At 39.9% G+C, this 27,863-nt stretch overlaps 1 protein-coding gene across 1 annotated transcript in view; it reads right to left on the bottom strand.

Annotated features, from left to right (window-relative positions):
- Positions 1-3,086: 3,086 nt before the first annotated feature.
- LOC115781980 (C-Jun-amino-terminal kinase-interacting protein 1-like) overlaps positions 3,087-27,863 on the bottom strand; it is a 45,469-nt gene continuing 20,692 nt past the window's right edge. The window contains exons 4-12 of the mRNA XM_030731941.1: positions 25,951-26,493; positions 18,392-18,643; positions 17,387-17,462; positions 17,133-17,299; positions 16,936-17,039; positions 14,701-14,811; positions 4,876-4,946; positions 4,619-4,717; positions 3,087-3,582 (exon numbers count right to left, since the gene is read on the bottom strand). Coding sequence (XP_030587801.1) covers positions 3,510-3,582; positions 4,619-4,717; positions 4,876-4,946; positions 14,701-14,811; positions 16,936-17,039; positions 17,133-17,299; positions 17,387-17,462; positions 18,392-18,643; positions 25,951-26,493 — 1,496 coding nt within the window. The 3' untranslated portion in view covers positions 3,087-3,509. The remainder of the gene's footprint in view (positions 3,583-4,618; positions 4,718-4,875; positions 4,947-14,700; positions 14,812-16,935; positions 17,040-17,132; positions 17,300-17,386; positions 17,463-18,391; positions 18,644-25,950; positions 26,494-27,863) is intronic.

Below are 27,863 nucleotides of genomic sequence, written 5' to 3'. Positions count from 1 at the left end.
TGCCGCCAGAAGCCTGGTTTGATGCCCATGCCATCACAGTGCTTGACTGGCCAGCCAACACGTTGGATCTAAACCCCCATTGAGAATCTGTGGGGTATTCTCAAGAGGAAAATGAGGGCCACCAGACCCAACAACAAAGAAGTGCTGATAGCAAGCATCAAGGAAATCTGGGCTTCCATAACTCCCAGGTAATGCCACAGGCTGATTGTCTCAATGCCACATCGCATCGAGGCAGTGATTAGAGCAAAGGGATTCCCAACCAAGTATTGAAGATTGACATATTGTTTTGAAAGTACCATATTTTGATTGATTTGATGTGATCCTAATTTCTTTTTTTTTTTTTCCTGCAAAAACTGAGAAGTAGTTTGGGCTGATTTCTCCACAGTATTGTAATTTTTTGAAATCCTGTTTTCGTGGGTTTTATGAGCTGGAAGCCCAAATTATGTAAAAAATAAACAAATAAATACTTGAAATCATTTATAAATCTGAATCTATAATCTATGAAGGTTTACCTTTTTGAATGGAATTATGGAAATTGATCAACTTTTCCATGATATTCTAATTTTTTGGAATGGGTCTGTAGCTGACGAACTTTCCTGCCTGAGCCACAGCTGCCCAGCTCTTAAACTTAAGGCTCTTAAACAATCTAACAGATATTTAAGTTAGATTGTTTTAAGTTTTATTTTGCTTAAAGCTTTGTTGCTCATTAGAACTTAGGAATGAAAGTTTAATACATGTATTGTTAATTTAAAACATTTAAATATGCACTTCAAAGGTTGTTTAATCAGATAAAGTCAGAGGCTACACTTCCACTCTGATAAGCTGTTCTAGTTAGATTGGATTACCACTAGTTTATCTTGTGGGGTCTTATTCATGTGTTTCAGCTGCTACATTATTATGTGATATAAACACTAACATTGTTGTTTAAACATTGTGTCATGTGATTGCTTAACTGACAAATATTGACATGCTTGTATGGGTAATATCTAATATGAGAAAGATGATTCAGATCTTTCCTAACCAAAGTTGTAGTTGCTGTGATTTGGCTTGGTGGGGTAGAGAAGCTCTGAAGGCAGTCTGTATACACTATATCGCCAAAAGTATTCACTTACACATCCAAATCATTGAATTCAGGTGTTCCAATCATGGCCACAGGTGTATAAAACCAAGCACCTAGCAAGCAGACTGCTTCTACAAACATTTGTGAAAAAATTGGGTCACTCTTTGGAGCTCAGTGAATTCCGGCGTGGTGCTGTGATACGATGCCACCTGTGCGACGAGTCCAGTCATGAAGTGTCCTCACTACTAAATATTCCAGAGTCAACTGTTAGTGGCTGGCAAAGAGGAAGTGACTGGGAATGATAGCAGCTCACAGAGCGGGGTCAGCAGATGCTGAGGTGCTTAATGCACAGAGCTTGCCAGCTTTCTGCAGAGTCTCTACAGACCTCTAAACTTAATGTGGCCTTCAGATTAGCTCAAGAACAGTGCATAGAGAGCTTCATGGAATGGGTTTCCACGGCCGAGGAGCTGCATCCATACTTTAAATTACCAAACGCAATGCAAAGTGTCGGATGCAGAAGTGTAAAGCACACCACTACTGGACTCTAGAGCAGTGGAGATGTGTTCTCTGGAACAGAGTTGAGAAGTAATGAAGTACAAATACTTTGTTACTGTACTTAAGTAGAATTTTCAGGGATCTGTACTTTACTTGAGTATTTATTTTTCTGACAACTTTTTGCTTTTATGCCCTAAATTTTTACAAATATCTGTACTTTCTACTTCTTACATTTTCTAAACAGGCTTGTTACTTTAGATTTAAGACATTTGGGTGGCAGGGGGGGGGTGGTGGTGGGGGGGGGGGGGGGGGGGGGGGGTGGGATGGCAGTTAGGCTCATTGGTGATTGTAAATTGCCCATAGGTGTGAGTGGTTGTCTGTCTCTCTCTGTGTTGACCCTGCAACAGGCTGGCGCCCTGTACAGGGTGTATCCTGCCTCTCTCCCTCTGACAGCTGGGATATGTCTGTATATGATGTGAAGTTATGATTTTTCATTTTGTGAAACAGCCTGAAAAACCAAACTGTGGTACACTAACTTTGTGTCAATAAGGGTTGCATGAAAATACTAAAATACTGCAGTTTCATGCAGAATAAACATGGCAGCTTGCTGTACTGTGGTGAATTTACAGTAAAACTCTCTGTTGGACTGGTGCACAGTGGCTGTGGTGTTCATGGTCACAGTTAGGTTACATCAAGAGTAGCAGAGATGAGATTGAATTTAAGCTGATGATGCTTAGATTTATTCACTGAGTTCAACCTTTATACCAACTGTATATTGTCTGTATGAAGACCATATAAAGAGTATACTGTCAGTGTAAGGGATGGAAATCAGCCAAGGTATCTCATGAAATATTGGGTTACATCTGGTTGAACTGAACTGTTTAAATTCACAAAGAGCAGCAGCACAGGTCAGCTGATCACAGCCTGTACACAATGAAAACCTACTGGAGATTATGGGAGTTTCTGCTTTTTAAGAGGGCTGCAGCACTCCTGACTTTGGGAATGGCTGCTTTAGGTGATGAGGCAGAGTCATCCTCTACAATGTAGATAAAATAAAATACCTACATTGTAGTGATTCTCTTTATTTTTTTCTGATCATGTTCTACATAACAGTGTTCAAGCTGAGTGCATTCATTAGAATTAGAATTTAGATTGAAATAAAGTTTGGATTCTCATGTAATAATGTTTTATTATTACATTAATATACCACGAGGTTCAGTTAGCTTTGCACAAAAATAGAAAGAAATGTCCCCCAAAGGACTTTTACTTTTTTAAATTTGAGTACATTTCAGAGCCTGTACTTTTTCACTTTTACTTTTTTCTTTTACTTTTAACTTCAGCATAATTAGAAATTTCAGACAATTTCATGCTCCCAACTTTGTTGGAATAGTTTGGGGATGGCCCCTTCCTGTTCCAACATGACTGTGCATCAGTGCACAAAGCACCATCTCATCCAAATGCACTTCTGGAAGAATCATGAAAAAATTCCCATAAACACACTCTGAAAAACCATGTGGAAAGCCTTCCTAGAAGATTTGAAACTGTTACAGCTGCAAAGTGCAGGCTGACATCATATTAAACCCCGTGGATTAAGAGTGGGAAGTCATTCAAGTTCATATGCGTGCGAAAGCAGATGAGCAAATACTTTGGCAAGTATGCACTATTCATGCATAGTTAATTATAAATAATTGCAGATAAAATGCAATATTAGACATCTCTGTTGAAGTATGGGTAACTTTCTGTGGTATGGAAAATCTCATGTGACCCTATCCATCCATAGAGGTATTTTTATTGTGACACGGCTGTATTACTTGCTGTATTATTGGAAGCAAATAAGAAAATCAAAAATTCACCATGCAAAGAAGATACATCAGTGGTCCAGTTGGTGGTATAAGACCAGGCTTACATGCACATCGTGAGTGTCCAATTCATAGAGTGGAGCGAATGGGAGGCATTATTCAATGAAGATGTCTTCAGTGGGACAAGAGTAACTGATGTACTTCTTATAATACTGCTGGAATGCCCTCCTGTTGGAAAATCAAAAGATAAAATATTCAATAACCAAACAGACCAGATCACTGGAAATGCTTAATTTACTTGGGGCTCAGCTTGTGGGCTAGACTTGCACAAAAACAAGAATATTTGTTGCCATATTCCAGCCTAGCAGTCTATTTGTTTGTGCACATAGACACAAATTGTGTTTAAATCAACTTTAAAACTAAAGCATTTCATTAGGAAGAAGGTTTTGAGTCTAGTATGTGTGCAGCAGAGACTCCTCAAAGAAAACTCATCACCCTGAAAACCAAGAAAACAGAAGACACGGCAACTGTTCTGCTCAAAAAAATAAAGGAATACTTTTTAATCAGAGTATAGCATCAAGTCAGACTTTTGGGATATTGATCTGATCAGTTAAGTAGCAGAGGGGGCTGTTAATCAGTTGCCTTGCTGTTAATGAAATTAATAATAGTTGCACTAGAGGGGAAACAATCAGACAACCCCTAAACAGGAATGGTTTTACAGGTGGAGGCCACTGGCATTGTTTCTCCCTTCATCTTTTGTGACTGTTTTTTTCACTACTTTTTCATTTGGCTAGGGTCCATGTGTAAGTTTATCTGACAAGAGTAGTGACAATAGTGACAGACATAAAATCATAACTTACAATACATAATATTATTGTATATATTAATGTAATTATTGTAGGGTCTTTACCTTACAATATAACGCACCTTGAGGCGACTGTTTGTTGTGATTTGGTGCTATATAAATAAAATTGAATTGAATTGAATTAAACATACAATCATTTCATAACTTTTGGAATTTTTACCTAAATAATGAAAAAAATTATCCTCAGAGTTATGTTTTAAAATGAACTGTATACTAAAAATGATCACTTGTTAGAGGTCGAGACCTTTGTGGAACCCATAACACTCCAACAGCAAGTTTTTACTCAAGTAATAATCCCTCTCAAACTCCAGCATGTGCATGAATAGGGCAGTTATGTTTATGGAACCTCAAATATAACTGAATAAAATATAAAACTGAACACAGTAGAGCAGGACTCACCCCACAGACTCTGCTAAAGGATGTGAAGATGTCTCTGACATCAGAACATGGCAGGCAAAGCGCTGCTGGTCAGGATGCTTGGTGATGAAACCAAAATACCTGCAGTGCAATAACAGCAGTTATTTCCCAAGCTAAGCCTACTACAGGAGGGAAAACAACTGAGCAGCAACTGAGCAGCTTCATAAAGGTTCATAACAATTTACTAATTTCTCATGAGGTTTGGGAATTGATTAAATAATTTAAAGCATTTGACTCACTTGCTGTGTTTTGGATGACAGCCACAGAATGAAATATTTTTCAACTGGAAGAAATGGAAACACTGGTCCCCCTAATAGAGACAGAGAGACATGTAAAAATGTAATCCTGGAATATTAATCCAAATGATCAAATAGATTTTATTAAATTAATTAATGGCTATACAGTAAGTAACTTTAGATAATGTTGTTAACTGCTAACTTACCTGTGGAGAAATCAACTACTCATAGACCTACTGTAACTAAATTTACACTGTAAATTCATTGGATGGAACAATTATAGTTAAAATAACTTTGTGTAGACAGGATATCTTTTGGTAGATATCCTGTGTAGATCTAGATTCAATAGAGGGGATTTGATGCTGCTGATAGGTGGAAAATGAACTGCACTGTTACACTGAATAACATTTCATAAATTGGCTGGTACTTCATAGATCACATGAATCACAAATTACATCACAAATTACATGAACTTTTGTGTCCCACTAAGATGATTTGGTGTTTCTGCAACAACAAACCATGGATAAATCCTGACATAAAGGATCTAGTAAAGGAGAAGAGGAGGGCCTTTAAATCTACTGTTTGTTGTGATTTGGTGCTATATAAATAAAATTGATTTGAATTGAATTGAATGAACTCAATTTATTTTTCAACAGATTTGACCACTCATCTGCATCTCCCCATACTCATACAACTCTGCTAATTACCCTCACTGCAGCACTCTTTACGAGCTGTTCTACCCCTCTCCACTCAGCCACCCCTTCCCTCTCTTCAACTTTCAGCTCACAACCACCCCCCCACCATTACATCAGTTGATTCTCCCACACAAGCCAATACCCAGCCCCTGGCTCCAATGACTCAAATTTGTCCCTCACAATGACTCAGGTGAGACATGAGCTCAGAAAGATTAAGGCAAGGAAAGCTCCAGGTCCAGATGGTTTCACTGCCGGCTCCTCAAGTCCTGCACAGACCAGCTATGTCGGGTAGTTGGACACATGTACAACTTGAGCTTGAAACTAGGCAAAGTACCACAGCTGTGAAAAACATCTTGTGTGGTACCTGTGCCTAAAACCCAGCATCTGAAGGACCTAAACAGCTACAGACCAGTGTCACTGACTTCATATCTGATGAAGACACTGTAGAGGTTAGTTCTCAAACATCTTCGCTCTTAGGTGAACTTATCGATGGACAATGGTGGACAATGCTGTTATCCATCTGCTGGACAGAGCTCTATATCACCTGGAGAAGTCCAGGAGCACTATAAGAATCACCTTTTTTTTTATATCTCCAGTGCTTTCAATACCATTCTGCCGAGTCTTCTGGATTTTGGGTGAAACCCTCCATGCATTGGTAAGGAGCTTTCTTATCTTGATGTCAGTGGCTTCTATATCCTCCTTTGGCCAGCTTATTATCCCAACAGGGTATCTGACAACTGGCAAGGCGTAGGTGTTGATAGTCCGGATCTTGTTCCTACCATTCAGCTGATTCTTCAGGACTTGCCTTACTCTCTGGAGTAAGGCAAGTTGCAAGTCTCTTGGCAGTTGCAGTTTTCCTAGCGGCCTCTTCATGGTTCCCATTTGCCTGTGGGATTCCAAGGTACTTGTAGCTGTCCTCAATGTCTGCAATGTTGCCTTCTGGTAGTGCAGTCCCCTCTGTTCTGACTACCTTCCCTCTCTTTGTTACCATGCGACTACACTTCTCCAATCCGAATGACATTTTGATGTAATTGCTGTAGAACCCAGTGGTGTGGATCAGTGAATCAATGTCTCGTTCACTCCTTGCATACAGCTTGATGTCATCTATGTAGAGTAGGTGGCTGATGTTTGCTCCACTCCGTAGTCGGTACCTATAGTTAGTCTTGTCAATGATCTGGCTGAGGGGGTTCAGGCCTATGCAGAACAGCAGTGGAGACAGAGCATCTCCCTGGTCAATCCCCCACTTGATGGTCACTTGTGCAGTTGGTTTGAAGTTGGCTCTAATGTTGCTCTTCATATTCCCATTGAGTTTCTGGTGAAGGCTCTCAGGGTCCTGTTGATCTTGTGTAGTTCTAGGTATTCCTATGGTGGCCAGGAGGTGCAAACCAACATTACAAAATTTGAAACACTTTTACAAGTTTCAAAACAAATTAACATTTCAGAAAGCAAATTAATATCACTCGAAACACTTATAGAAGTCCCAAAACAAATTTACAATTGGCAAAACCGGAAAGGGTATGTACTAATTCCAATGCTGCATTGGAAGTGATAACTGAAGCGGTCATTTCGACCCAAGATGGATGGAGTGGAATTTCTTGCCCGTTTCACAGTTTTGTTTTTCATGTGGTCGGTCCTTAGAGTTTTTAAATGGCACAGATCAGATGGAAGGACCAGAGGCACAGCGGACAACAGCCAGATGACGCTCGCTATCTGAAGTAGCCTATGTGAATGAACACTGTTAATGTTACTGGTTAGCTCATTTTGTTTTTTGAGACTTTGTTAATTTCAGCAGAAAAACCTTGCCCGTCATTTAAACAGTTCCTGGAATACACTTAAAGGTGCAGTTACTTTTGTTAAAATACTTATAAATTGTGGTAGGTGACCGTGTTTTCTTCCTCACACAGCATTTGGACAATTGTTTTTCATCCATTATTTTCATTCATTTATTTCCCACTTTTAAATATTGAAGCTGTGGGTGTGAAATTGTGTACATGTTCCACCATCATTATAATAACCTTCCCTTCAATTCATAGCTGAGCAATTTCTTTTAGTTTCAGATGCAGTTCAGTTGAAGACTGCACACTTTTCTGCAGCTCTAATAGCTGGAGAACTCCCCTCTGTGCTCCAGGTTTCCAGCTTAGCCATGATCTTATCTTTCAGGTCAGCTGCATTTAATGTACCAGTTGTTATTTGGCCTCGTACCCAATCCTGGAGTATGGAAATGATGATATCCCCCAACCTGTTGTCCCGGCTCCCTCTTGCCGTAACATTTGTGCTGTGCCTCATCAGTCTCTATTTGTAATAGCAGTTGCTTCTTGCGAATGCTGGAACACTGAGCTACTAGTTGTTTCGATGTCAGTCTGGATGGTGGGTGTCAAAGAGTCCATAGGTCCCAATTCCTCTCCATTAAACCCCTTTCATGGGGATAACGTAGACTCAGCTATTGACATGTAGTAGCATTCCAACAGTTTCAGATTCTTGCCGGGCAATCAACACCTGCGTCTTTCCAGTTGTCACATACCCTGTTGGGATAATAAGCTGGCCATATGAGGAGATAGAACCCAGTGACATCAAGATAAGAAAGCTCTTCACCATCCATGGAGGGTTTCACCCCAAATCCAGCACCCCTAGATTGTACACTAAGCAGAAGGGAGGAGATGCTAGATGATACAACAAAGATCCATGAGTACATCAGGAAGATGGCCACAAATGATCACCTTCTTAGTGAATACCTCAGACATCAGAAACCCAAGAAAGAAGAGGAGAAAGAGCAGGGACCATCTTGGAAGGACAGGCCTGTGTACAGCATATACCACTGACAGATAGAAGAAGTGGCTGATATTGAAAAATCCTACCATTTGCTGGACAAAGCTGGGCTGAAGTATAGCACAGAAGCACTAATCATGGCAGCACAGGAACAAGCTCTGAGCACAAGTTCAATAGCGGCTGGGATCTACCACACCAGGCAAGACCCCAGGTGCAGAGATGCCTCTGAGACAATCCAGCACATAACAACATGATGCAAGATCAGGCAGGAAAAGCAGACAGGGCATACACGGAATGCCATAACCAAGTGGCTGGCATAGTATACAGGAACATCTGTGCCAAGTATGACCTGGATGTCCCGATGTCAAAATTGGATACGCCCACAAGGGTGGTAGAGAATGACTGAGCTAAGATCCTGAGGGACTTCCAGATGCAGAAAAACAAACTTGTAATGGCTAACCAACTGGCCATCGTAGTGGTGGACAAGAAGAGGAAGAAAACTGTAGTGACAGACGTTACAATACTAAGTGATGCCAACAAGAAGCAGAAGGAACACAAGAAGCTTGAGAAATGTCAAGGGTTCAGAGAAGAGCTAGAGAGGGTGTTGAAGGTGAAGGTAACAGTGGCCTCTGTGATAATCAGAACACTCGGGGCAGTGACCCCCAAACTGGGAGAGTGGCTCCAGCAGATTCCAGCAACGACATCTGGGATCTCTGTGCAGAAGACTGCAGTCCTAGGAACAGTTAAGATACTGCACAGGACCCTCAAGCTCCCAGGCCTCTGGTGAAGTTTGTTGTTTTTAAACATTTAATCCATGTCAGTGCCTGTATTCATGTGTTTCCATGATATTTACATATTATCACTTTAAAACAGAAAGCAGAAAATAAATGTAGTTGTAAATTTTATAAAAGGCCAAAAAACAGAAAACATAGTTTCAAAACAGTCAAATGTCAAATGGAAATGTTAAAAGGAAATGCTAAATGTGAAATGCTTTAAAGAAAATGCAATGAAATAATCCACCCACCCTTGTTTTAACTCCCTGTCCAACTAGAGATGTGAGACCAAATGTTAGGGTGGAAAACTGAAAAGCAGGTAAAGCAAAATGGAAAATGTGAATATTAAATGCTAAATGAAAGCTGCTAAATGGAAAATATAAAAGACAAATTATTAGACAAAGAGTTCTAACCCTGAAATCTGACGCTGAAAAAATAATGTCTTATGCCTGTTGTGGCTATGATTGTTGCTACCAGGTGTGTTTATTTTTAGGAGGGGGAGATGTTATCAGAAGAAGCGCATAATCTGCACTTTGCTTGGATAGCTCAAAGTTGTGAGCACAGGGCCACAACTCTCTGTCTTAAGTCTTCACTCAGTCATCATGGTGATTGTTTAGAGGCATGTCCCACTTATTGCTCCTCAATAATACTGATATTTTCACAAAACACAGTAGAAATTAACTGAACTGAACTGTCTTTTTCTCAGCAGTGCGCAAACAGGGAGCATAACAGGGAGAAATGTCTGTGAAAATATTATTGAATCCATGCTAGCATGTTAGATTAATGCCTGAATGTTGCAATGTGATGTTAAAAAAAGAATGCACACATTTACACAAGTGGCATAGTGTCATAGTAACTGGGATGGCTTGTGATGTGACAGTAAATAATTTTTTGTATCCTTCAGTGCTGCTTCACAAAGATTTCAGGTTTATACAGTGGAACCTTTTGTAATGGTGCAGTTCTCTGAATAAATCCTGCACTCCATCTGGGTTTTAATCCTCAGATCCTTTGCACAATGCCCAGCAATTTCTATTTGAAGAATTATCCCTTAAATCAAAAGCATGTTGATTCTCCTTCATCCTCCTCTCACTTGTCTGAATTGCCTCACTGTTTTCAGAGGGAAACACATGCATAAATCCTGAGCTTACACTGTATTGCACTGCCTGGCCAAAAAAGTCGCAACCTGGATTTAACTAAGCAAATAGGTACGAGCCTCCTATTGGATAATTACTGCATGGGTGATTATCTTTCAGCTGGCAACAAGTTATTTAACCCCAACTGGTCCAATGAGTTGCTTCTCATTTCTTAAACAACCATGTCGAAAAACACATCGCGTGGTCGTGGAAAAGATGTCAGTCTGTTTGAGAAGGGTCACATCATTGGCATGCATCAAGCAGAAAAAACATCTAATGAGATTGCAGAAACTACTAAAACTGGGTTAAGAAATGTTCAACGCATTATTAAAAACTGGAAGGATAGTGGGGACCCATCGCCTTTGAGGAAAAAATGTGGCTGGAAAAAAATCCTGAATGATCGTGATCAGCAATCACTTAAACGTTTGGTGAAATCAAATCAAAGAAAAACAACAGTAGCACTCAGGGCTATGTTTGATAGTGAAAGTAAGAGCATTTCCACACGCACAATGCAAAGGAAACTCAAGGAATTGGGACTGAACAGCTGTGTAGCCTTAAGAAAACCATGAATCAGTGAGGCTAAAAAAAAGGCTTCAGTTTGCTAGGGAGCATAAAGATTGGACTCTGGAGCAATGGAAGAAGGTCATGTGGTCTGATGAGTCCAGATTTACCCTTTTACAGAGTGATGGGCGCATCAGGGTAAGAAGAGAGGCAGTGAAGTGATGCACTCATCATGCCTATTGCCTACTGTGGGGGCAGTGCTATGATCTGGGGTTGCTGCAGTTGGTCAGGTGTAGGTTCAGCAACATTAAGTGCTCAAAGAATGAGGTCAGCTGACTACCTGAATATACTGAATGACCAGGTTATTCTATCAATGGATTTTTTCTTCCCTGATGGCACGGGCATATTCCAAGATGACAATGCCAGGATTCATCGGGCTCGAATTGTGAAAGAGTGGTTCTGGGAGCATGAGACATCATTTTCACACATGGATTGGACACCACAGAGTCCAGACCTCAACCCCATTGAGAATCTTTGGGATGTGTTGGAGAAGGCTTTGTGCAGTGGTCAGAATCTGCCATCATCACTGCAAAATCTTGGTGAAAAATTAATGCAACACTGGATGGAAATAAATCTTGTGACATTGCAGAAGCTTATCAAAACAATGCCACAGTGAATGCACAGCGTAATCAAAGCTAAAGGCGGTCCAACAAAATATTAGTGTGTGACCTTTTTTTTTTTTTCGTCGTGACTGTTTTTTGGCCAGGCAGTGTATATTTCTAATTTGTACTTTGCTATAATTAATGTATATAACTCCCAAAGGGAAATTACCAGAATCAAATTCATAGTATGTTCATGTACACACGGTGTTTCAATGTCAGTCTGGATATACAGTGGTATGCAAAGTTTGGGCACCCCTGATAATTTTCATGATTTTCCTTTATAAATCATTGGTTGTTCAGATCAGCAGTTTCAGGTAAATCTATCATATAGCAGACGAACACAGTGATATTTGAGAAGTGAAATGAAGTTCATAGGATTTACAGAAAGTGTGCAATAATTATTTAAACAAAATTAGGCAGGTGCATAAGTTTGGGCACCCCAACAGAAAAATGACATCAATATTTAGTAGAGCCTCCTTTTGCAGAAATAACAGCCTCTAAATGCTTCCTATAGCTTCCAATGAGAGTCTGGATTCTGGTTGAAGGTATTTTGGACCATTCTTCTTTCCAAAACATCTCCAGTTCAGTCAGGTTTGATGGTTTCTGAGCATGGACAGCCTGCTTTAAATCCCACCACAGATTTTCAATAATTTTCAGGTCTGGGGACTGAGATGGCCGTTCCAGAACGTTGTACTTGTTCCTCTGCATGAATCCTTAGTAGATTTTGAACAGTGTTTAGGGTCGTTGTCTTGTTGAAGAATCCAGCCCCGGTGCAACTTCAACTTCATCACTGATTCTTGAACATTGTTCTCAAGAATCTGCTGATATTGACTGGAATCCGTGCGACCCTCAACTTTAACAAGATTCCCAGTACCTGCACTGGCCACACAGCCCCACAGCATGATGGAACACCACCAAATTTTACTGTGGGTACCAAGTGTTTGTCTTGGAATGCTGTGTTCTATTTCCACCATGCATACCGCCCCTTGTTATGTCCAAATAACTCAATTTTAGTTTCATCAGTCCACAGCACCTTATTCCAAAATGAAGCTGGCTTTTCCAACCTCAAGCAACCCTGGTTGTGGTGTGTGCGCAGAAAAGGCTTCTTCTGCATTACTCTCCCATACAGCCTCTCCTTGTGCAAAGTGCGCTGAATAGTTGAACGATGCACAGTGACACCATCTGCAGCAACATGATGTTGTAGGTCTTTGGAGCTGCTCTGTGGGTTGACTATGACTGTTCTCACCATCCTTCTCCTCTGCCTATCTGAGATTTTTCTTGGCCTGCCACTTCGGGCCTTAACTAGAACTGTGCCTGTGGTCTTCCATTTCCTCACTATGTTCCTCACAGTGGAAACTGACAGCTGAAATCTCTGAGACAGCTTTTTGGATCCTTCCCCTAAACCATGATGTTGAACAATCTTTGTTTTCAGCTCATTTGAGAGTTGTTTTGAGGCTCCCATGTTGCCACTCTTCAGAGAAGATGCAAAGAGGAGAAACAGTTGCAGTTGGCCACCTTAACCCTTTCTCATAATTGGATTCACCTGTGTATGTAGGTCAAAAGTCAATGCGCTTACAAAACAAATTTTGTGTTCCAATAATCAGTGCTAAAGGTATTCAAATCAATAAAACGACAAGGGTGCCCAAACTTATGCACCTGCCTAATTTTGTTTAAATAATTATTGCACACTTTCTGTAAATCCTACAAACTTCATTTCACTTCTCAAATATCACTGTGTTCATCTGCTATATGATATATTTAACTGAAATTGCTGATCCAAACAACCAATGATTTATAAAGGAAAATCATGAAAATATTAGGGGTGCCCAAACCTTTGCATACCACTGTATATCCAGACTCACATTGAAACAACTGCTTGCTCAGTGTTCCAACATCTGCAAGAAGCAGCTGCTATTACAACTAGAGCCTGAAAAGGTACAGCACAAATGGTACAGCAAGAGGGAGCCAGGATGTCATGTCAGGGGGTAGATATCACCATTCCCACACTCCGAGATTGGGTACCAAGCCCCAAGAATAATTTGTATGTTAAATACCAGAGCAGCTGTCTGACAATTAAACGATAAGATGATGGAACCATGGACACTCCATGGCCGGTTACCAAGACTAAGTGAAGTACCCTCTGAAAGCATACTAGATGATGCAGTACTGTGAACAATCCCTACTTTGACTATCACTGAAACCAATCAGCTGATGTATAGGACAGCAACAGTGATATTTGAGATGCTTGGCTTTATCAGTTTTATCCATGGAAAAGACGACTAAAGGCAAAGATCAAGGCAGCACTAAAGGAAGTTAGCCAGTTATCAGAGCTGAAGAAAGCAGTGCCTAAAAAGTATAACAAACTGTCCATACCCGAGGCCTTAGAAACTGCCAAGAAAAGACTCACAGCCTTGGCTAATCACTTGAAAAGTTATACCAGAGACATAGAAGCCAAGAGAATAAATCAGACATTCTTCACTGAAGCATCCAAGGTGCCAGGGGAACAATATGAGAACAGCACCCCCACCAAGGCTGGAGATGCTACTAGCAGGTTTTAGTTTTCTGATAGTGACTAGTGCATTACCATCTGGAAAACATCTGATTGGCAAGGCCTTTGGATTTCAGCATGACATTGATCCCAAACACACTGCTAGGTGTGGTAAAAGCATAGTAAAAGTAAAAGAGTAGAAAAACACACAATGGAACACTATCAGTCATGGAATGGTCTCCCCAGAGCTCAGACCTCAAAATTATTGAAGCAGTGTGGGAGAGCAGAACAAAAGACAACCAACATGTACAGAAGAGCTTTGGAATGTCCTTCAAGAACCCTGGAGAACTATTCCTGAATATTACTTAAATAAATTACCAGAAAGCTTGAGTTCAGGGTGGGCTGAACAATAAAGGTGGTTATACCATGTGACTTCCACACTAGAATTGTAATTCTGTTTTACCTTATATACTGTATTTACATGCATGTTTGCACATAACTCAATAATCAACTGCACCTACTTACCATAGCAAAATATAAAGAAATTAGGGGTGGGTGAAGACTTCACATAGTACTGTATTCAATTAAAATAACAATAACAAAAACAAAGAAAACACTATTAACTAATATTTGTTTTAAATGACCACCATGTTAATGGTAGCCTAGTATTCAAGTTTACTTGTTTCTGTTTAAACAAAAATTAATTTATTATAAAATGGATTTATTTTGAAAATCCTTCTAAATAATAAGATTGTTTCATTTTTACTCTTTGAGTATAGGTAAGTATGGAGACACAGAGTAGTTGTGTACCCTGTGAACAGAGTGACACTGGTCCTGGACGCTGATCTTCACCCCTTTCACACTGACTTCCAGCACACAGGCTGATGGAGGCTGACCTGCTGACCGTCTATTGTGCGCTACCTGTTAACACAAATAATCAACCAGTTAGTTAGTAACCTTATTAGGGATTTGTTTTAGATCAGTGTAACTCTTACAGGACTAATCCTATACGTATGAAGTATGAAAGTGCAACCAGAAAAACGTTCTCTAGTGCCTCTTTTCCACTAGTACCTACTCAGCTCGGGTTGACTCAACTCAGCACAGTCTTGTTTTGTTTCCGTTACAATGGAATACCACCTCAATGTGGGTGGAGTTGATATAGCAATGTGGGCAGTAGTCTCTTGACGTAATTTGTATGCAACTCAAAACACAACACAACAATGGATGAGCTAGAGGCAAGCTAACGGCAGCTAATGCCAGTTTATTATCGTCCTCATGCATAAGTCCCCCCTACAATGTTTTAATGGATGAAGGTTATTGTTAAGTATTAAAATATGTGTGCTGGGTGTGTTTCAGATGGCTCTCTTGTTGCAAAACTACTGCCACAAACTGTCGATCAAGGAATTCAACCGAGCCTCCCCATGCTTTGTGTGTCTCCATTTTCTTGCTGTTGGATTTTAAAAATGGTGCAGTTGATTCTGGTGAAGGAGTTGCTCTTGTGACTCAGCTAGTGACAACACTCCCTGGCCAATCAGTGGCATGCTGTTCGTTGACATCACATTTTTGGATTGCCTCGGATCGCTTGGAACCCCGGCTGAGTGCCTAGAAACCGTGCCGGGTCAAGTCGAGCCGCGCTGAGTTGGTACTAATGGAAACATGGCATAAGAGTCTCTGCAAAAGATTTTACAAACCTCTATACAATGCTTCACATGTAAACATCAGGGAACTGATGTTTACATGTGAAGGTCAGTTCACATGTAAACATCATGTGATGTTTACATGTGAATCACATGTAAACATCACATGTAAACATCATGTGATGTTTACATGTGAATCTAACATTAGGTTAATGTTGCCTAAACAAAAACAAATCCAAAAAAAAAAAAAAAAAAAGCAGTCTGGACATTCTGTACAATAAAGACAGGAAAAAAACAGCTTTCACAGTGGAAGGGTCTCGTTCCAAGGTTACATCAAAAGTACATCTTTTTCTCTAAAGTAGCAATCATGATAAGAAGGCAAGCATTTTTTATTTGTCTTAGATTATTGGTATTATAAATTAATCTGAGAATATGAATCTCACTATTTCTTAGAACAATTTGCTGACACAATACTCCTCTTGAGGAGGCACAGCAATGCTTCATGTTTTCAGATCAACAATAAGGTAGCTTTTTTAGCTGGGTGCTGATTAAGGCCAAACTAACTGAATGTTACTGTATCGTAATAGTTAAATTAATTTAGTTGCCATTGTATCAATATGGTTATTTACAATTAATAATGATGAATGATAAATAGCAAGCTGAAAGAAGCAGACTACCAGAAATGTGATTATAATAGCAGACGCCAGAAAAGATTTGTTGCTTTCTTTTCCTTTAAAAAAAAAAAAAAGCAGCATTACAAAGCTGAGTGCTTCCTTAAAAGCCTTTAGTTAATACTCAGCAAGAGTACTAGAAAGTGAGATCACATTTCTCTGTATTAGCTCCCTGTTAAATCCAGTGCGGAATCAAAAATACTTGTCCTGACTGATAAGGCCCCATCACATTTTAAAGGTGTAGACACCTCTCCTGTGGAACATGCCCCCAGTTTTGGTGCAGGAGACAGATATTTTCTCTACATTTAGGATTAGGCTGCAAACGTTCCTTGTTGATAAAGTTTATTGTATATTTCTGCTGGGGAACTTCCCATGACTTCCTTGTGGAGAATGGCAAATGGCGGGCCCACCCTGAGCCTAGTTGTGCAGGACGTGTCTTCCTGTTAAAGTTTCCTGTTAGAGTCTTTCCTCATCATAGTGGCCAAGTGCTGCTTATCAAGGATCTGATTGTTGGGATTCTGACTCTAATATTGTTTGTTCTTCATTTTACAATATAAACCACATACAGATGATTATTATTATGAACTGTGGCATACTGGTGGTAAGAGCTGCCTTCATCTTATTCACTTGTTGATTCTTTGTTGATTCTTAGGGGGATTCTGTTAAATGATCTTGATAAATGAAAAAAAAAAAACATATCTCTACCGTGTGCTTCAATTAAACAGTTTATTTTGCACCTTCTGCATTGCAGCACACAGCACGTCATTGCCTGTGTGGATGGGAACCTGAACGGAACCCAGAAATTGTACCAGGAACTTCTCAATCCAATCATCTTTCTGAACTGCAAGAAGAAACAGAGAGAAGAAAAAACAACTTTAATCATAGCTGCTGCTGCCGAAATTCTCCTTTTACAGTCCAGTGTGTTGCAGTGTACCTTGGTCAATTTCTTTGGGCACCCTGACAGCATAGAAGGCAGGGAAGATACCAATAGCCCCAGTCCTCATGTTGTAGCCCTGACACCACAGGTCCTTAGACTGGTTCAGCATTAAGACAGGGTCATCTGCTTCAAGGTCCAGCTCATCGCCATGACGAGGAACAAACCTAAAGCCATGCAGAAAAAAAATACAGGATTTGAGATTCATGTGATTCTGTGCACATTTGTTAGTCTGTGTATTCATGTGTGTTGACCTGTAGACAGCTCTGTGACTCTGCTGCCTCTCCACGCCATCAAGAACACAGGAGAACACACCAAACGAGCCAGCACCTGAACAACACACCAGTGGCATTATACTCACAATCATAAAGAAAAGTAAAAGAAAACAGAACAAAACAGGAAATCAAAATAAACACAAAACTCAAGCATCCACTGACATTTACTGAGGAATTTTTCAATTTTATCTAAAATTATGGCTACCTTGTATTTGACACACTCTTTCTGAACTGAAAACTTCTGCTGTGGCTGTAGCTCAGGAGGTAGAGCAGGTCACCTACTGATCAGAAGGTCAGTGGTTCGATTCCTGGCTACTCCAGGCTGTATGTCACAGTATCCTTGGGCAAGATACTGATCCCCAAGTTGTTCTCTGACACAAGTGTTGGAGTGTGAATGTTAGATAATAAAAGCACTTAGCTTGGTTAATCATGGGGTAAATGTAAACACTTTGAGTGCTCAGACAGAGTAGAAAAGTGCTACATAAGAACTAGTCCATTTACCATCCAACAACAGAGGGCAGCTTGGTAGAAAATTATACGATATCTAATTTTTACACACACACGATCTGTAGCCATGATTTCTATGTCTATCATAAGGATAAAACTGACAGCTGAAATTCCACAGCACAAAACAGTGAAAGACTGAGGGTTTTCTAATTGCTGTGCAACAATCTGGAGCCAAGAATAAAGGTGGTCGTACAAAATATTGACTTTCAAACTTGTAAAATCTCTATTTTCGCTTTATATACTGTATTTCCATTCATGTTTACACATTTCAATAAATTGCTGCACCTACTTCCCATTTCCTTGCCAAATATCAATTAATTCTACCATAGTTCATTCTACTACATCAGTTAATTCAATTTCAGAAATGGCTAGTTAGTAAGGCACAGATTCTTATTATAGTTCCTCTGTCATATTAAACTGAATGAATTTGTATTATTTGATTTGGTTTAAAACTAAATGTCTGGAGAAAATACACACCTGTGGCACTGTAATGGCTGCTGTTCTTGGCAAACAGGTTGAGGAACTTTCTGCTTCTGGGAGCACCAACCCTTCCACCATTAGACTCCTCTTCCTCTGAAGTTGTCGATGATGTTATCTTAGCCTGTTTGCAAAATCTCATCACGATGTCCCTCCTCCTCTTCACCTCCTCTTCCCTCTTCCTTCTCACCTCTTCTTCCTGCCTTTTCTTTGCCTCTTCCTCCTTTCTTTTTTCTTCCACGTCCCTCCTCTCTTGGAGCAGAAGAAAAGACAGGTTATACAGAGAGTAGCAAGGAACAAGCAGGTGGTATAGGTTTCATTTCAACTTCAACAATATTCTCTCTTTTGAAATTCTTTAGTTTTAATCTTGTCAGTGGTGTTGAACAAGGTTTAGTACTTGGTCATCTACTTGATTTTGTGTGTAAGCTTAAATTAATTACATAACAGAATGGTATGATTTCTATGTTCATTTATATGACTGTGCAAGGGTCTTGAATCACCCTTCATTTTTTAATATTTTACTAGGAAAATGTGAAATACGTGCAGTCATTTACTGAAGTGTGCAAATGTAAATGGACTAGTTCTTCTGAAGTGCTGTTCTACGCTAGCTGAGCACTCAAAGCGCTTTATAAAACAGCATTTACCCATTCACACAAACACTTCCTTCTACAGATATCTAACATTCACACACACATTTATACACCAACAGTTGCATCAGAGAGCAATTTGGCGCTCAGTATCTTGCCCAAGGATACTTTGGTATGCCGATTGGAGCAACCAGGAATCAAACAACCAACCTTACGATTAGTAGATGACCTGCTCTAACTCCTGAGCTACAGCCACCACAAAGATACATGAAAGTACAGTGAATAAGTCAAAAAGAGAGTATACAATTCTAACAAACTTGAAAGACATTATTTGTTATTGCCACCTTTATTAATCAACACAGCCTAAAGTCTCTTAAGCAAGTTTTCTTTAATTTCTTTAAGTAGTCTTCAGGAATAGTTCTCCAGGCTTCTTGAAAGGCACTCCAAAGTCTTTGTTTGGATTTTGATTGACATTTATTATGTTTTCTGTCAAGATGATTCCAACTCCTTCAATAATGTTTATGACCAGGCTCTAGGCAGGCCAATCCATGATAGATAGTGTTTGATTGTGTGTTTTTCTATCGAGCTATGCTTTTACTGTACTAGTGTGTGTGTGTAATATATGTGTGGAAATGTTGTAACCCTATGTAAAAAAAATATGTGCACTTACAAAAATAAGGTCAGATCCACCATCCAGCAATGACAAAGGTTATCCTATTCAAGATTCAAGAGAGTTTTATTGTCATTTGTATTGTATTACAGTTCCACAGAACTATAAAATTCTTATTATGCACTTCTTCTGCTCCAGCTCAAAGAATAAATGAGAAAATATACATAATCCAGGAAGAAGGGCAGAAAAAAAAGCAAATAAATAAATAAAAACTACAGGAACAATACAAAATAGACATCTTATATACATGAGGTAGACCTTATAGAAGCAGGTGCAGTAGATGAAGTGTGTTTATGCAATGGTATGGCAGGGGTTTATTGCAAAAAGTTTATTGTAAACAGTCTTGTGTAAAGTGTATGCATATAGTGCAATTAGCAGTCCAAAATCAAAATGTATCTTTCCTTAAAAATAAGATAAAATGGAATATGCCCAAATGAAAAGGTTAAACCATTGTCCTTTCATTTTTCTTTATATGCAATCTGTTAGTTTTTTATTTCTATTTATTAAATTCTGAGTAGTCTGATATTTTTTTTGTCTTATGGTGTTTTGAAAAACTGTAAATAATGACCAAAAGGAAATCTTACTATAATGATTGTAGGGTAGCATATGTATGTATCTATGTTTGTATGTACCCTATCTCGTCTTAAATTAAATTAAACTTTATTTATATAAAAACAAATCACAACAACAGTTGCATCAGGGGAGTTGCAGGTATACTAAAAGTGGGGGTGCATGACATAGTAATCCCAGCTGACCAGATCAAGCATGTTAAGAATCCCCTTTCTAACCCCCTTTAGCTGTTTGAACCAACTGAGAGTAACCCATAACTGCAACAGCTCAATCTTGGCAACAGCCTCCTAGCAGTTTGTGTAGCAAAAGTTCCATATGTCAGAGTCCTCGCTGATAATCCCACTAAACATGATGAGACTCTTACCAGCTCTTGGTACCAATGAAACAATATCAGGAGTTGTACAGACTGACTCACCAAACCCCAGTAAGTCAAATGTGTCTCAGGAAGCCGACCCCAATGAGTCCTTATGGACTCTGCAGCAGAAAGGAGGTCAAGTGACACAGGAATGGGATCCACCTGTTGATGTTAGCCACCTGGCTGAGGACGAACAAACCGCTGTTAAGAACACGTTGGGAAGAGTCAGGGGCATTTGCACAAGATGAAAGTGACATGGGGTGCATTCCCAGATTGAAATGACAATAACACTCAGAGACACTACTCCAATTCAAAGTTTTAAAAGCCCTGCAGACCAATGGAGTCAAACTGTGGCCTAAAAAATGCGGCCTGTTTAAGAGAGAAGTGAGACATATTTCCCACTTACTTTCAGCTGAAAGAGTATGCATAGATCCAAAAGACCTTCAGGCAGTTTATGCCCTGAAACATGAAAAACCTGCTGCCGTTGGAGATGTAAGGAGGATTGCTGATTCCCTGAGTTTCTATTGCTTGTATATCCAAGATTTCTCAAGGATAGATTATGAGCTCTTGCAACTCAAGAATAGAAAAAAGGAGCATTCTCATGGAAAGCTTGGGTGACAGAAGAGGAAAAGTGCAAAGGAGGCTCTGAGTAAATTTAATGACACCCCCCCAATCTAGATTTTGAATTCCATTTTGTGCTTCATAAAGATGTTTCAGATAAAGTACTTGGAGCTGTCTTTTACCAGAATCAGAATGGGAAGCTCAGGGTGATTGGACATCACTTCAGAACTCACACACCAGCTGAAAGGAATTACTGACGAGTGGGCTGTTTGTGAGAAACTGTCAGATGTCAGGTTTGATATAAGATTCAGACCCAGTAAAGTAAATGTTGATGTAGACACTCTATCTAGAAACCCCCTTGACATTGACAATATGTCACAGAGTATACAAAAAAGCTCTCCAAAGAAGCTATCACTGCTGCCTGGGAAGGCTGGGAAGGAAGGCAGGCATGGAGCTGTTGCATAGATCACTGCCCTGATTCTAACACAAGGTGACCAGCTTGAAGTATCTAAGAAATGGTTACATCCAGTGACTCTCTGAACTAGAGAGAGCTCAAAGAACAAACCCTGCTATATGTGACATCTTGAAAATGAAAGACTCAAATTGTGTATTTACAGATGACATGCCATGGAATGTGAGAGGACCTGCCAAAAAGATGATGCATGAATGAACAAGGCTGAACAAGGCTGATTGTTGGAGCCATTTTTGTTATTTGATCTAATGTATGATATTTGTTATTTAATTTATATTGATAAATAGTCTGTGTCATGGGTGGCAATAGAAAATGAGATTAGATGTCACCGTTCTGCACAGCTTTTAGACCATGATCCTGACTATGATTGTAAAACTTTCTTTTCAAGTATGAGTAAATAAAATATGAAACTTCATTCATGCGTCCGAAGTTCGAACTGCCCCCACCAAAGTGGATCCCAGTGATTGCGTGTCGTCGGCCGCAATACTGATTGACTTCTATATTATGAGACTGGAGAAAAGTGTCAGCCAGTCTTACCAACTGGCTTCAAGTCACTAGTTCTCAAGCATTTGAATGAAGACACGTGGCATTTCACGATAGAAAGAGTTCTCAGTTTGCCTTGACAGGAGATCAGTGACAGTCCAGTTAATAGAAAAGGGCGATTGTTTTGCATTGCAATCTATTGCATCATGTCAGTGTGCTTCTTGTGGAGCAAATCAACAGTTCAAAGAGCAACAGTGTCTCAACTGAACACTGATGCAGATGAGAGTTCCACCTATTACATGTTAAGATATGATTTCAGGAGTGGAAATGGAGAGGAGGCTTTATATGCCTTTACAGGTACCTCTACATGCCTGTAACCCTATTGGCCTCTTCTGAGTAAACCCAAGCAGTAAACTGTGGAACACTTCAGGAATGAAATAGTATGGTGGGCATCAAAACACTGAACTGAACAGTGACAGTGAAGAAGAAGAAGTTGACAGAGTACAAAAATCAGGAATCATTGAAATGCCTTTCACAGTGAATGAAAAGGAAGTCCAACAGCCTCATTCAGAAAGGAGTCTGCACCTTACCTTACCTAATCTACACTAGTGATGAATTAACATTAAGAAGGTCTACTGAGCTACATGGTTCACATAATACACCTGGCCAGCTATCTCTCCAGGTACATCTATCAGTCAGTAGTGCAGATATGCATGAGTCACCAAACATGGCATTCTACAGCATGCCAACATATCTCTGAATACCTTACCTTATCGTATTGCCATACCAGATTCCATCATCCTGCTGTGCAAACTAGGGGTGGGTGATATAACTTTAAAAAAAAAAGAAGCTGCAACAACAATCCCGGAGGCAAACAGGGAAAGACCCAGGGGAGCAGGGCCAACCGCAGCCCACAAGGAGCTCAGAAAACCTGTGGCCACATGTCTTGTTGATAACCGTGCGCACACCCCAGAGGAGGAATGAGAGAGACCCTAGATGGAGCCCCCATGGCCAAAAGGTAAGAGCCCCAGAGAGCCAGAGGCAATGAGCAGCCATGTCAAGACATCTGGCCACACACCCTGGGACCCACAGGTACCACCGTCCCAGGGGAGGCAGCAATAGCCAGCGGGGAGTGGTAGGGAGAGGTAAATCCTGCCCTCTGCAACCATGTCGCAAAGGGGTGAAAGCTCAGTAAGCCTCAGACCCAGGACATAACTGCACATGCCAAAAAACACAGGCCACATACTCATACACACAAACACACATATATGCCAGTCACACACATACACACAGTGAGGAGACAGATGGGGCAACCTCAGCAGCTCCACCCACTAACCACTGTGTGGCACACCTGCCCCCCCAAGGCCCAAATGTACTGTGACGTGTTGTCAGACGTCATGCAGCACAGCAAGCATAAAAAAAAAGACCCTACGTGGTCGTGATGTGTTGTTTGATTGAATGGGAGGAGGGGAAGGGTCAGGATACATATGACCAGAAGGTTAAGCACCCTGGTTCCCTACACCAGGAAGGCAGGGATCAGTGAGAACAGATAATTGATTTTAGGCAGAATCATCATTTTAATGGTGGCAACTCTCCCCATGGGTGACATAGGTGAACTATTCCAGCGTGTTAGATCATCCTCTATTGTTTTTATTAGGGGAATATGATTCAACTGTACCAGGTCTGACAGCCTGGCAGAAAAAGCTATACCTAAATATCTAATGTTGCCTCTCTGTAGTGGGGTGGTGGGGATGTTCTGAAAATTACAATTCAGAGGCAGAAGTGTTGATTTACTGCAGCTGATGGAGTAATCAGATATGGATGAGAACTTATCTATCAGTGTGATCATCTTTGGAAGAGAAGCTTGTGAGTTCCCAAGGAAAAGCAATACATCATCAGCATTAAGACTCATCTTATGGTCTGTATTTTCAGTTTGAATCCCTTTAATATCTACATTATGTCAGATTGCTGCTGTTAGTGGCTCAATGAAAATGACAAAAAGTGAGGGAGAAAGCATGCAGCCCTGCCTGGTGCCCTTCTGCAGACTGAAGCTTTGGGAAATGAGATCATTTGTCCTAACGCATGCATTTGGGGAGCTGTGTAGTGTTTTGATCAGTTCATGAAGGATGAACCAAATCCAAATTTGTGTACAACTGCTTATAAAAATTTCTAGTTCACCCAGTCAAATGCCTTCTCTGCATCTAAAGAGACAACTGTGGTTTCTAACTTGTTAATGGAACAGTAATCCATTACATTTATTAGTCTGCATGTATTATTGGGTGCCGACCCTTGATAAAAACCTGTTTGGTCAGGATGTATTATGAATGGAGTAATATTTTCTTATCTTCTGGTAAGGACTTTGGAAATTATTTTAAGGTTTACATTAATGAGAGAGATTGGGGTTAGCTGGATGGGAGCGTGGGGTCTTTACCTGGTTTAAGAAGCAGGCTAATGTTAGCAGAGTTCGTGTTTGAAGATAATGTGTGATTGTTCTGAATTTGAGTCACCTGAAAAAAATGGTGCTTGCACAGACCAAATTTCTTTATAAAACTCTGCTGGAAAACCATCTGGACCTGGGGTGTTATTATTTAGGAGACGCTGTATTGCTTCATAAATTTCAGACATTGAAAGAGGTGAATCCAGAGCTGCAACCTGTTCATCATTTAGTTTAAGTAGAAGTAGTTTAATTATAGCATAACTCAACACTTTAGTTTAACAATTACTTTAGTAACTTAACCTTATAACTCTTAATGTTGGCCAGTCAAAAGCTCACAAATAATAACAAAATACCCATGTATGTGTGGATATAGTCTAAACTGTCTTTGGAGGCTGCGGCTTTCATTGTCCGACATGCCTGGGATTGTCTCATTGTTAAATTCAATTCAATTCAATTTTAATTACATAACACCAAATCACAACAAACAGTCACATCAAGGTGCTTCATACTGTAAGGTAAAGACCATACAATGATTACAGCATCTTTGACTACAGTCAAAATGACCTCCTTTGAGCAAACACTTGACGACAATGGGAAGGAAAAACTCCTTTTTATCAGGAAGAAAGTGCAGACAGAGCCAGGCTCAAGTACACTGTTGTCTGCACTCGGAATGCATAGAATTGCTATAGCAACAATATTGCGACATAATACCTTCATATCACATAAAAATTTATACTAGTATTATCTCAGACGATATGGCAAACTTGTTGTGCACACTCGCACACCCTACCTACCTGTATATCATAACCACTCAATGAATACACGTTAACAGGTAAGAAAAAATGCATTGTGGTTTAAGTATTTTAAATAACTGGAGTTTAAGAGGTTAAAAAGTTAAAAAGTGACAGGAGTCATTTATTTGTTGTTCAGTGCGTGACGCCTACAAATTTATGGTCAAAACTGAAATTTGTTTTAAGAATTTACTGGCAGAAAGGGCCTCGTTTACTACAATATTGCACTGTTGGGTTTATGAGTGTTATTGCGTGACATCAACACAAGAGAGAAGTAGTGCTGAGTATAGTCTACAAATGTATAAGGGCATAATACATTTTTTGTGTTAGTTTGATGTTGAATTTCATAAGAAGTATATTTTCTTAGGTGGGAAAAAAAGAGTTTTACTGCCAGTTGAAATGGAAGTTGCTATTCTTCATACATGCATTGTTATGTGAAGATGGTAGGCCTTATTACATATAAATTATATGTGTTATATTTTATGCATATATATTATATTTTGTCTCAAATGCAGCTCCTATACACACCTTACTACAGTATGCAGCTGTGAAAGATGGTTGATTTATTTCTGGATTTTTTTTTTCAAGGACAGAAATGTGCTTGGAAATGTCAAAGTGAGCATTTGTAGTTACCTTGCTTTCTTGCTTCCTCGCTTTTCTTTTTCTCCTTCTCATACTGTGGGTCTTCCTCCTCATTGGCTGACTGATAGACTGTTTCAGCATCACTGTCATCATTGTGTTCGTTGTAGCCATTCAAGCAGTCTTTGAGGTCGACCAGCTCCAGTTGAGCATTTTCATCCACCACCAGAGTATATTTAACAGAGTCATAATTTAACCCCGCTGCAGATCCACTGTTTGGTGCAGTCCAATTAGCTGCAGAGGCCATGATGCCGTCACCTTTTTCTAACACGGTTTCAGTGGTACAGTCTGTTTCTGTTTTTCCAGTACCTGTGAGGCAGCAGGTTAGCCCATTCTGGAAGTTTAGGCAGGGAGTTGGCTCTCCTTCACCCTCTTCTTCACTGATGTCAGGGTTAGTTCGATGGGACAGGGAGGGATGCAAAGGCCCTGGTGGAGGTCCTTCTGTGTCTGAGCTAAGGGACATCCTATTGGACCCCCCTTCACTGCTGGAGTGGGAGAGGACAGACGGGTTGTCCTGGGTCCTGTCATGGTTCTGGTCTAAGAACACAAAATATAGAGCATCATTGCCAATATTTTCAGTTTTTGAAATTTCAAATATCACAGATAAACTTCACAATTATGATGAGTATTTTAATACTCTAACATAGTTATATATTTTAATATCCTTTACAGTTGATGTCAGGGTATTCTAACTGTTCACCAGTCAGACACACATTGTTACCTGTGCAGTGCTATGGGATTTTCTGTTTTTTAAGGGGACTGCAGAACTCTTGACTTTAGGAACCACTGGGTTAGGACATAGCATTCACATTAAACCCTCAGTATGCCAGAATATTAAACAAGTCCCAGTGGAATTATTTTCAATCATCAGAAAATATTATAATGCACTGCACAAAAAGAGGGAAGTGTCTATAGATGGGACATTTGTCTGAGCTCAGTGAGCTGTGAAAGTTGGCAACTGATAATTTAAAGAGATCAATGTTCCAGCAACACTTTCAGTATAAACAACAGCTTTATTACTTAACTAACACATTTTGGCAGAATTATAGACTACCCCTTTAAATAATATGAGTTTGAGGAGAAAAAGTTGAAAACAGCCAATCGTATGTGTCCAGTATAACTGTCCACCAATCCACTCAATTGTGTGAAAAATTTTCAGTAGAAAAAAATTTTCAACACCCAATCATCTACATTTAGTTTATTTATCAACCAACAGAACACCAGCAAAGATGGGCTGAGCAATTGGTCAGGCCATTTGGGGAGTGACTAATGTCAAAACCAGGTATGTTTGTTTTTCCTATTACAATTTTTTTTCTACTCAAACACATACAGTATGCCATTTAAAGTGCTGTATAGTTCTTGATGACGCTGATGAAGGCCACAGGTTGAAATGCATTGGTCAAGTAAAGCTGGTCTTTATATTACAAGTGTTGCTGGAGCTTTCATCTCTTTAGGCCCTTGCTCTTATCCAGACCCTTGAAGTAGGTGAAGTTGTGCCAGAAACCTCCATTCTTTTTCCAACTGCATATACTAAAAGAAGTGGTGCTGAGCACAACCAACTCTGTTCCTGGCACATGTTTTGGCTGATTTCAACATTGTCTGTTTTACAAACGTGACACTTTCCAAACACTGAATCACCGAAATAACACATAGGTCCTATTGTCCATGCCCATAATATTCTAGCTTGAGGTCAAGGTCACCGAGATTCACCGAGAGTTTTAGTACATTTATGGTGTGAATTTGAACATCCTAGGTGACATTGTTCTCTTGTTCACAAGATTTTCAGAAAAACTTCACCTCTGACCTTGACCCAATTATGGCAAAAATTTAATTAGGTGAACTAGTGGGTCTGTGGCCATCTTTCATGCAAATTTGATATGAATCTGACTTGTAGTTTTGTTGTAATA

This window comes from Archocentrus centrarchus, chromosome 6 (genome assembly GCF_007364275.1).
Source record: "Archocentrus centrarchus isolate MPI-CPG fArcCen1 chromosome 6, fArcCen1, whole genome shotgun sequence".
Classification (NCBI taxonomy): Eukaryota; Metazoa; Chordata; class Actinopteri; order Cichliformes; family Cichlidae; genus Archocentrus; species Archocentrus centrarchus.
The sequence above is the reverse complement of the archived record's forward strand: the minus strand, read 5'-3'. Positions and strand labels throughout refer to the sequence as shown.